This window comes from Salmo salar, chromosome ssa14, assembly GCF_905237065.1.
Source record: "Salmo salar chromosome ssa14, Ssal_v3.1, whole genome shotgun sequence".
Lineage (NCBI taxonomy): Eukaryota > Metazoa > Chordata > Actinopteri > Salmoniformes > Salmonidae > Salmo > Salmo salar.
Genome location: NC_059455.1, coordinates 57,844,362 through 57,855,929, shown reverse-complemented (window position 1 = coordinate 57,855,929; position 11,568 = coordinate 57,844,362). Strand labels below are relative to the sequence as shown.

The 11,568-nt window shown below is 43.0% G+C and overlaps 1 protein-coding gene across 1 annotated transcript in view; it reads left to right on the top strand.

Annotated features, from left to right (window-relative positions):
• chrna11 (cholinergic receptor, nicotinic, alpha 11) overlaps positions 1-10,938 on the top strand; it is a 17,528-nt gene extending 6,590 nt beyond the window's left edge. The window contains exons 6-10 of the mRNA XM_014142096.2: positions 2,812-2,979; positions 3,123-3,317; positions 5,075-5,161; positions 5,505-5,614; positions 9,774-10,938. Coding sequence (XP_013997571.1) covers positions 2,812-2,979; positions 3,123-3,317; positions 5,075-5,161; positions 5,505-5,614; positions 9,774-10,496 — 1,283 coding nt within the window. The 3' untranslated portion in view covers positions 10,497-10,938. The remainder of the gene's footprint in view (positions 1-2,811; positions 2,980-3,122; positions 3,318-5,074; positions 5,162-5,504; positions 5,615-9,773) is intronic.
• The last annotated feature ends 630 nt before the right edge of the window (positions 10,939-11,568 follow it).

Sequence of the window (11,568 nt, the reverse complement as noted above, 5' to 3'; positions counted from 1 at the left end):
GGATCTCTATGTACTTTGCTCTGTTCATCTATGCCTCGATCCTGACTAGTCTCCCAGTCCCTGCCGCTGAAAAACACTCCCACAGCATGATGCGCCACCACCATGCTTCACTGTAGGGATGGTGCCAGGTTTCCTCCAGACGTGACGCTTGGCATTCAGGCCAAAGAGTTCAATCTTGGTTTCATCAGACCAGAGAATCTCGTTTCTCATGGACTGAGAGTCTTCAGGTGCCTTTTGGCCAACTCCAAGCAGGCTGTCATGTGCCTTTTACTGAGGAGTGGCTTCCGTCTGGCCACTACCATAAAGGCCTGATTGGTGGAGTGCTGCAGAGATGGTTGTCCTTCTGGAAGGTTCTCCCATCTCTACAGAGGAACTTTGGATCTCTGTCAGAGTGACCATCGTGTTCTTGGTCACCTCCCTGACCAAGGCCCTTCTCCCCCAATTACTCAGTTTGGCCGGGCGGCCAGCTCTAGGAAGTGTCTTGGTGGTTCCAAACTTCCTTCGTTGACGAATGACGGAGGCCACTGTATTCTTGGGGACATTCAATGCTGCAGAATGTTTTTGTACACTTCCCCAGATCTGCGCCTCGACATTATCCTGTCTCGGAGCTCTATGGACAATTCCTTCAACCTCATGGCTTGGTTTTTGCTCTGACAACTGTGGGACCTTATATAGACAGGTGTGTGTCTTTCCAAATCATGTCCAATCAATCCAAACAAGTTGTAGAAACATCTCAAGGATGCTCAATGGAAACAGGATGCATCTGAGCTCAATTTCAAATCTCAAAGCAAATAGTCTGAAAAGTTATGCAAATAAGGTATCTGTTGCTAAAAACCTGTTTTTCACTTTGTCATTATGGGGTGTTGTGTGTAGATTGATGAGGAAAAAAAACATTTTATAAATAACGTAACAAAATGTGGATAAAGTGAAGGGGTCTGAATACTTTCCGAATGCACTGTACATTCGTGGCCAAAAGTTTTGAGAATGACACAAATATTAATTTTCTAAGTCTGCTGTCTCAGTTTGTATGATGACAATTTGCTTATACTCCAGAATGTTATCAGATGAGTGATCAGATGAATTGCAATTAATTGCAAAGTTGCCATGCAAATGAACTGAATCCCCCAAAAATATTTCCACAGCATTTCAGCCCTGCGACAAAAGGACCAGCTGACATCATGTCAGTGATTCTCTCGTTAACACAGGTGTGAGTGTTGACGAGGACAAGGCTGGAGATCACTCTGTCATGCTGATTGAGTTCGAATAACAGACTGGAAGCTTCAAAAGGAGGGTGGTGCTTGAAATCATTGTTCTTCCTCTGTCAAGGAAACACATGCCGTCATCATTGCTTTGCACAAAAAGGGCTTCACAGGCAAGGATATTGCTGCCAGTAAGATTGCACCTAAATCAACCATTTATCGGATCATCAAGAACTTCAAGGAGAGTGGTTCAATTGTTGTGAAGAAGGCTTCAGGGCGCCCAAGAAAGTCCAGCAAGCGCCAGGACCGTCTCCTAAAGTTGATTCAGCTGCAGGATCGGGGCACCACCAGTACAGAGCTTGCTCAGGAATGGCAGCAGGCAGGTGTGAGTGCATCTGCGCGCACAGTGAGGCGAAGACTATTGGAGGATGGCCTGGTGTCAAGAAGGGCAGCTAAGAAGCCACTTCTCTCCAGGAAAAATATCAGGGAAAGACTGATATTCTGCAAAAGGTACAGGGATTGGACGGCTGAGGACTGGAGTAAAGTCATTTTCTCTGATGAATCTCCTTCCTGATTGTTTGGGGCATCTGGAAAAAAGCTTGTCCGGAGAAGACAAGGTGAGCGCTACCATCAGTCCTGTGTCAGTCCAACAGTAAAGCATCCTGAGACCATTCATGTGTGGGGTTGCTTCTCAGCCAAGGGAGTGGGCTCACTCACAATTTTGCCTAAGAGCACAGCCATGAATAAAGAATGGTACCAACAGATTCTCCGAGAGCAACTTCTCCCAACCATCCAGGAACAGTTTGGTGACGAACAATGCGTTTTCCAGCATGATGGAGCACCTTGCCATAAGGCAAAAGTGATCACTAAGTGGCTCGGGGAACAAAACATTGATCTTTTGGGTCCATGGCCAGGAAACTCCCCAGACCTTAATCCCATTGAGAACTTGTGGTCAATCCTTCTCAGGAGGTGGGTGGACAAACAAAAACCCACAAATTCTGACAAACTCCAAGCATTGATTCTGCAAGAATGGGCTGCCATCAGTCAGGATGTGGCCTAGAAGTTAATTGACAGCATGTCAGGGCGGATTGCAGAGGTCTTGAAAAAGATATTGACTCTTTGCATCAACTTCATGTAATTGTCAATAAAAGCCTTTGACACTTATGAAATGCTTGTAATTATACTTCAGTATTCCATAGTAACATCTGACAAAAATATCTAAAGACACTGAAGCAGCAAACTTTGTGGAAATTAATATTTGTGTCATTCTCAAAACTTTTGGCCAAGATTGTATATGCATAGAGTATATAGCCTTCCCTGTGACTCAGTTGGTAGAGCATGGTGTGTACAACGCCAGGGTTGTGGGTTCAATTCCCACGGGGGGCCAGTACAAAAAAAAAAATAATGCATGAAATGAAATTGAAATGTATGTATTCACTACTGTAAGTCGCTCTGGATAAGAGCGTCTGCTAAATGACTAAAATGTAAAATGACAAAAAGTCAAATGTCTCTCATTCTCTTTTCAAATCGCCCTGTGCACAGGAAAGTGTCTATTTTTCTTATACTTCACTCTTTGCCTCCCTTTTAATCACTCTCTTTCCACGTCTGTCAGGGATTTTCATGAGCACATGTAACGTGGACGTACGTTGGTTCCCCTTCGACATCCAAAAGTGTGAGATGAAGTTTGGCTCGTGGACGTACGATGGCTGGCTGATGGACCTACAAATGAATGAGGCCGACATCTCCGGGTACATGTCCAACGGGGAGTGGGACCTAGTGGGTCAGTGGGGTTGGAATTGCCCTCCTAAATTTCTGTTATCAATTTCTCAACTTCATTGTCAACTCAACTTAAACTTTTATTAAAAAAAATGTATTCTCTCCTTAACTCTTTTTTTGATTTTCTTTCTCACTCCCTCTCTCAAGGAGTGCCAGGTACTCGTAGCGAGGTGTTCTATGACTGCTGTAAGGAGCCCTACCCTGATGTGACGTTCGTTGTGACCATCCGCCGGCGCACTCTCTACTACGCTCTAAACTTGCTCATCCCCTGTGTGCTGCTATCCTCCATGACCCTGCTTATCTTCCTACTGCCTGCCGACTCCGGAGAGAAGATCTCTCTGGGTGAGCAGAGGAGAACATGATCCAAGAGTGATAGAATAGACTAACCTTATTTTTCTAGAAGGAACATAGAGAGGAGCGGATGAGAGGATGGTGGACAGCAGCATGGAGAGGAGGAGAAGAGGAAATGCATTAGAGAGTATAGGGAGGAATAAGAAAAGGATGTGGGGGAATAATGGTGACAGGGAAGAAAAGATGACAGGGGAGGGAGAGTAGATTGATTCTAGAAAAAACTAAAAATTGGAGGAAAACAAAGAAGACCTAGAAGAACTTTGGGGATGTAAAATGTTTTAACCTAATTTGAGGATGCATTACACTGCATTGTATTACACACCACAGCCAATTAACATATTGATGTAATTAAGCCCAGGAATTGATTAGGGAGTGAGAGCGTACACACAGCCTTCCAGGTATTCAGCTTGACACCATGCTTGATGAACAGGTTTTAAGGAATTAAGTGCCAAGATACAGCCTGGCTGATACCAGGTTATGTTGTACAACACAAGCTATGTACCCAATACCTATCGTAGTGAGGAGAGGCTGTTTTTAAAACTCTAAATCGAGTCTCATGATAAGGGTTGAAATTCTCCCAGTTTTGTGCTTTGGCACTGATTGGTTATTACCCCCAAAAATTACCCGAGGGGCATTGAAAACTCTTGCTATTTGGATTTGAAAACAAACAGTTGTAAAGCAAGGGGTCAGCGCTCACAGCCTATTTGTGTGTGGCGGTGTTACAGCGAGAGAGATGTAGAGTGGAACAAACCAGTGTAAAAGCACAGCAACCTTCATTATTGAGGCTCTATCTGCATCCCAAATGGCATCTTATTCCCTTTATAGTCTACTACTTTTGACCAGGGCTCTGGCCAAAAGTAGTGCACTATATGGGGAATAGGGTGGCATTTGAAACGCATTGATTGTGCCAACAACATCAAAGGAGCCTCCCCAGCCGCTGAAGTAACGAGGACTTGGAGTTTGGTATCAACCAGGCTAGCCAAGATAAGCATATTGCTTAAATGAAAGCCACTGTCCATTTTTTACTGTGACATTCTTAAAAGTGATTTTCTGATTTCCTCTCGACCCTTGAAGGGATATTCGTTTTATCTATTGAGCGAACAGGACTGACTCACTTGACAGATGTTTGTTTTATCGGCTTGCTTCTGGACAGTACCAGTTATGCCAAGAAAGCACTTGTAAAATGTGGGTTTAAAAAAAAAGTGGGACATAGGTAATGGGAGGAGATGAAGATTAAATCTGATGAATGAAGAATGAAGATGGAGAAGGGAGGGAGTTGGGGGGGCAGAGACAGCTGAGGTAGATGGATTGCTAATATAGGGTAAGCATATGTGTGGGTTAGAAGTAAGGCTCTACTAAGGGCAACTGAAGAAGAAGAATGTAGTAAAGTAATTTCACTTTGGGTACATTACTCTGTCACACTTTGCATCAGATCGAACCAAATCGAATCATATTCAATTGAAATCAATAACCATTGGCTTGATTGGTAGAGACCATAAAGTATTTGCCAAACGAGATGCCTATAAGAAAGTTTCTCTTTACAAATGTGGATTTCTGTAGGCTTGACCGGGATCAAAACTGATTGAGGCACTGATGTTAATAAATGTGTGATAAGTGTGGGGAGTAGTGCGTGTTATAGTTGTACTGAGGATTTCAAAACCCAAGAGCCTAGTCAGTTAGAATTGAGATGGTGCTCAGCATCCACTCACTGTTTTATACATTTTCAATATCTTCCTCTCTCTTTTCAGGTATCACTGTGCTGCTCTCTCTCACTGTCTTCATGTTGCTGGTGGCAGAGATCATGCCAGCCACTTCAGATTCCATCCCTCTCATAGGTGTGTGTGTTCTTATACGTGTGTTAGAGTCTAGAATGTGTGTGTATGTGCACTTGAAATAATTGTCCCAAATGTTTATCAGGCCCTGGTGATCTAACCATCTGGTTGTCCTTAAATGTAATTGGCTAAATATATCTGAAGGATTCGCTGCTGGAAATTATGTACGGTGAGCTCCCTGCAGCCAGACAGATGGCTACTAAAACACAAATGCAGCTCACTAAAGCCCAAGAAAAATGCCAAGTCATGATCAGCAAGAACCACTGTTAGCATTGTTGTTACAAATGGCTTCCTCTCTCTACTCTAATTGTTTTGTCTCTTTCCTGCTTTTTTGCCCACCTTTCAGGACAGTACTTTGCCAGTACTATGATCATTGTTGGGATGTCAGTCATAGCTACAACAGTGGTGCTGCAGTATCATCACCACGACCCAAATGGAGGACAGATGCCCAAATGGGTAAGGCCAGAGCTCATGCTGTCTACTCCAGCCAAAGACAGTTACATTTTAGTAATTTAGGAGACGCTCTTATCCAGAAAAACTTACAGGAGCAATTAGGGTTAAGTGCCTTGCTCAAGGGCACAGACAGATTTTTTTTACCTAGTCGGCAATGGGATTCGAACCAGAGACCTTTTGGTTACTGGCCCAACGCTCTTAACCGCTAGCCTACCACCAGTCATTACTAATTATTTAGCATTTCCCATAGGAAAACACGTCACGCTTCGCTCTATAAACTCACCCACCAACCCCTCCATGGCTGGTCTCCTAGTATATCACAATGCTACAGTTTTTCCCATTACGGCTAATGCTAACAAGCCAACTATTTTGGTTTGCTACCCTCCTTTGGTATAGCCATTTCCTCTGCTGCAACTGGCAAAACACTTGCGGTTCGTTCTTGAATTGCAGTGGCATTTGGGCATGGCATTTTGGAATATTTTTTTTCTAGATTTGTATTTTATTTGAAATGTATTTGGGTACATCTTCCCATTGTAAATCAACTAATATGGTAGCTTAGTGACTTTAAATAATTTGTACCACTATGATAACACCACCACCAGTAGGAGTAGTAACAACAATGATGTAACACCATTGACAAATTTGAGGATTTTCTTAAATGGAGGCCACAGATGCTCAAATCCAAGGTCATTAACCCTTAAAAATGTTTTTACCAAAGTAATATGATTAATACTTTTGCTCACAAGTTTTCTTCATTTAAATTGAGTAACACCAATGACACTTTGTATTTAGACACACCAAATGATCAATGGAGTCCTCAAATGTAAGACATTAAAAGGGAGGGAACGCTTAAGGTCCATTTATATCTTTGTAATGAGTGTTTTACAAGCAGGTAACATTGACATAACATTTTAAACTTTACAACGTTTATTTACTTTCTAGCATTCTAAATAATCGATAGATATCTCTAAATCTCAAAAACCTGTCACTACAACTATACTCATCACTAGTGGGACAAGCCAATTTGCTTTAAACAATTTGCTTCAAACAATGTATAAACATACATTTTTATGCAGTATAAAGAACTTGCATTGTGGTTTATCATTGATAAACAGTTCAATTAAAAAACAGAATGTGATGTGCAACTATGTCATTTTAAAGTGTTTTTTTTTTTTTATGGTTGCAAAGGTGAGAGGCGCAAATGCCACCACAATTAAAAAATGACTGATGCAATACTTGACGCCATGCTACCTTTGACCCCTTAATTGCTACCATCTTTATCTGCCCTTCACTCCAACTGTCATAAATTATTCTTTCAACGCCTCTTTCTATAGTTTTCTCCATCTTTTCACCCTCCGATCTCTAATTTTCACATCCCTCTGTATTTGTCCTTCTAAACCACTTATAATAACAAATCACTATATATCTCCTCACTCCTTTGCAGTCTGTCCAAGTTCGCATCAACAGTACCATACCTTTCGGTTGGACCCAATAATACATTGGGTCTGTAGACTTGTGTTTGACGAAGTTTCTAGCCTTATCTCAGTCTCTCACTTTGTGCAATACCTTGAAGCTTTTCCAAATGCATCTCTCAGCTTCCCCTGTTTGGCTGATATGGCATTTACAGATTTATTGATGTCATCAACTCAGAGAATGGGTTTTGGTGAAGGAGAATGGATGGGTTGAAGATGCTTTATAGATTGGTGCAATCTGCAAGGTCTTCCCACTGATAAATGGCCCACTTTGGGTAGTCAGCTGGCCAATTAGCAACGTAAATGATGGGGGTTCAGAGAAGGGCATCGAACGGCAATGTTAATAATTGCACAACAACAACAACAGACACTATAGAGGCCACAGTGGAGGTGTCATAATACCCATAAAACCTAGCAGTCAAATGGGGAAATGGTTCCAATCATTTTCCCACCATTCATTTTTCCAATTGGGGATTTTAGAAACACTTAAAATAAGGGCTGTTTTCATGTAGGCTTACCCTGGCGTTTTGATGATCATGTAAATCTCTCTCGGAGTAGACCTTTATCAATATATTCGCGGCTCTATTTACTCTCAGATTTGAAAACGCTATTTAGCGTCAAAGTACAGTGCATTCGGAAAGTATTCAGACCCCTTGACTTTTTCCACATTTTGTTACGTTACAGCCTTATTCTAAAATGGATTAAAATAAAAATGTTTCCTCATCAATCTACACACAATACCCCACAATGACAAAGTGAAAACCGGACTCTCAGACCATGAGAAACAAGATTCTCTGGTCTGATGAAACCAAAATGGAAGTATTTTGCCTGAATGCCAATCTTCACGTCTGGAGGAAACCTGGCACCATCCCTATGATGAAGCATGGTAGTGGCAAACTCATTCTGTGGGGATGTTTTTCCGTGGCAGGGACTGGGAGACTAGTCAGGTTTGAGGGAAAGATGAATCGCAATGTACAGAGAGATCCTTGATGAAAACCTGCTCCAGAGCACTCAGGATCTCAGATTGGGGCGAAGGTTCACGTTCCAATAGGACAACTACCATAAGCACACAGCTAAGACAATGCAGGAGTGGCTTCAGGACAAGTCTCTGAATGTCCTTGAGTGGCCCAGCCAGAGTCCGGACTTGAACCCGATCGAACATCTCTGGAGAGACCTGAAAATAGCTGTGCAGCGACGCTCCCCATCCAACCTGACAGAGGTTGAGAGGATCTGCAGAGAAGAATAGGAGAACTTCCCAAAATACAGGTGTGCCAAGCTTGTAGCGTCACACCCAAGAAGACTTATTGCTGCCAAAGGTGCTTCAACAAAGTACTGAGTAAAGGGTCTGAATACTTATGATATTTACGTTTTTTATTGTCTAAAAAACAGTTTTTACCTTGTCATTATGGGGTATTGTGTGTAGACTGATTAAATTGTATTTTTCTCATCAATTTTATAATAAGGCTGTAACGTAACAAACTATGGAAAAAGTGAAGGGGTCTGAATACTTTCCGAATGCACTGTAGACATCATGCAATACTACAAATTCCTGCAAATCATCTCTGTCACCTTAGCTAACAGGTAGTGTGTCAATTTAAAATTTGCACAAGACAGTGCACAGAATTGTCCATTTAAAGAAATGTAGCCTATTTAATCATTATTACATTTAGATAACATTAGATAGTTAATCCAAGATAGCAGCGCAGACCAGAAGTGCAGACCAGAAGCAGTGGACACTACCTCTTCAAAAGTTGCAATGGGCAGATGATCTGCTGTAACTCATTCAGAACGCAGATCGGCATTTCATCTTTTTTTCCTAGCCTCTCTCCACCTGTTATATATTATATGCACGTTGATAGCTTGCTAGAAAACGTCTTCACCAACTGATTTAACATGCGAGGAGAAATTTCTAGTGAATTTATCAAGCGATGAAGAGCAAGTGAATGGAGAGAATACATGCCAAAGTATCACTTTGAAGTTTTGTGATTGGTTCACCCAAGTGAGCGTCGTCCCAAAGCTCGGACTTGTTGAACGTCTCGTTTTTCACAGAGCCGTAGGCAGAATTTTTAAAGAAAATACCGCAACAATGACTTTCTCTTGGCGGCTTTTAATGTACACCGTTTTTGACCCCCTACCGCTTTCAGATATAAAAGAAAAGACGGTATAAAGACAGGTTTTTGTCTAGATATAAAAGGGATAAAAGATACCTAAGGGGGAGACAAATGCCTGTGTCTAACTTTAATTCCATGGTTAGAATTTAAATGAAGCTTTATATAAAAGGTTTCCTGCCTTAGGTAATGTTCTCATTCTTGTGCTCATGAAAGTAACATTGAATACAAAAGGTCAAGTTGAATATACCAGCATCTGCATACACCACCCACTGTGTCAAGCTTTTACCAGCTGAAAGGTTTTCCCCCTAGTGTATTTTCAAGTGCACTACCCTTTTTAGGTGTAGGTGTATTCCTCACTAGATGTGTTTACCTCCCTTGCTATGTATCTACACTGAGTGTACAAAATATTAAGAACACCTTCCTAATATTGAGTTGAAGTGGATTTAACAAGTGACATCAATACCGGATCATAGCTTTCACCTGGTCAGTCTCATGGAAAGAGCGGTGTTCAATGTTTTGTACACTCAGTGTATATTATAACATCCTTCTCTGATTGATTCTCCTTTCTCTTCATTTCAGGTTAATGTGGTCCTACTGCAGTGGGTAGCATGGTTCCTACGTATGAAGCGCCCAGGGGAGAGTGATGACCCAGAGCGACCACCCTGCGCCCCCAACCTACGGCGCTGCTCCTCAAGCTCCCAGAGCGGTAGCATCCCTAACCCTCCAGACCCCACACTCCACCCCCAGAACCTGGTCCCTCTCCAGGCTGGCCCCCAGCACTTGGGTCATTCCCATCTTCACGCCCAGTCCAGCGCCAACAACAATGGAAACCTGCTCTACATTGGCTTCCAGAATCTGGACGACCCCCCACTGCTTCCAGATCACATCCAGAATTACAGCATCTCGGCCGGGCCTCCTCGAGTAGCAGGCAGTCCCCCTCCCCATCTGCCACCTCCATTCTGCAGCCCTCCGCCACCCCCCACCCCCAACGGGGACACCGTGGGCTGCCCTAGTACCATTTCCAGTGGCGGAGTTTTCGGAATGGGGGGTGGAGGACAGTACTCAGCAGGGCGTATAGGCGACCCCCAGCTCCAGGCTATTCTGGAGGAAGTGCGTTACATGGCGGACCGCTTCCGTGAGCAGGATGAGACGGAGAGCGTGGCTGACCAGTGGAAGTTTGCGGCAGCAGTCATCGACCGGCTCTGCCTGGTGGCCTTCAGTGTGTTCAACATCATCTGCACCATCGCCATCCTCATGTCCGCTCCCAACTTTGTGGAGGCCGCCTCCAAGGACTTCTTCTGAGGAAGAAGAGGATGGGGCAGAGGAGGAGGAGATATTACGAGTGAGAAGAGAACTGGGGGGGAGAAAGAGCAGGATGTGGAATGATTTGGGGCTCAGTCTAAGAGGGCTATTGTCGGGGACAACAGACCCTCCTGTCAAGATGAGGGGGGTTCTTTGGAGATGTCTCAAGTACATCTCAAGATGGTCTGTTGAAGTCTATCAAGGACCTCTGATGAAATGGAACAGGATGGGGAGGGATGAGTTTATGGGAGAAGAATCCAAAAAGGCATGGTTCAAGGACTGTAGAGGGTGAAGTCAATTGTATTGAACTATAAGGCTTTCTCAAAGACCTATAAGAAGTGAAGGTGAGCAGGACGGGCAATAAGAAAAGTGAAGTATGGGATAATTCAACCTGAGATTGGGAAGATTGCAGTCCCTAGAGCGAGAGATAAAAAAAAATATATATATATATATATATATATATATATATATATATATATATATATATATATAGGGCTGTTTGATTTACTGGCAGAGAGAAGATAACCCTTCACTCTCAAGTCCCAGAAAAGGCAAAGAAAGACGGCATCATTTACTGAAAGGGGGGACCGGGAAGGAGGGGGAGAGACTGACTTTTACAAGGAGAGACAACAAGGAATGAGTGTGTGAACAGAGGTATTCTATGGTGACAGCGAAGGAGGGAAGGTCCAACAAACTGAACTGGGCAGTGTTAAAGCGAACACTTAGATCTCCGGGATAAACAGAAGAACACATCAGATGAGAGGAATAAAAATACATCTCATCTTTCATTCTGTCTCATTTGTTTCACGGGCATCAAATTGTAAGGTCTTAAATAACGTGGGGTATTTTTCGATCGATGGAAGTCCCATTTCCTTCCCCAGGCCTGATCTGTCAGTGGGTTGCCAGTGTCTACCAATCTCCTTCAGTGTGCAGCGCTGCTTGTGATTGGGCAACTGCATTAGTGCGTAATCGTCAGTGTAATTGCCAGTAATTGTGTTACAGTGGAGGGTTGATCCAATAATGACCCATCAAAAAGTAACTTAATAGAATTTGGCAGGTCCTAATAGAGAAG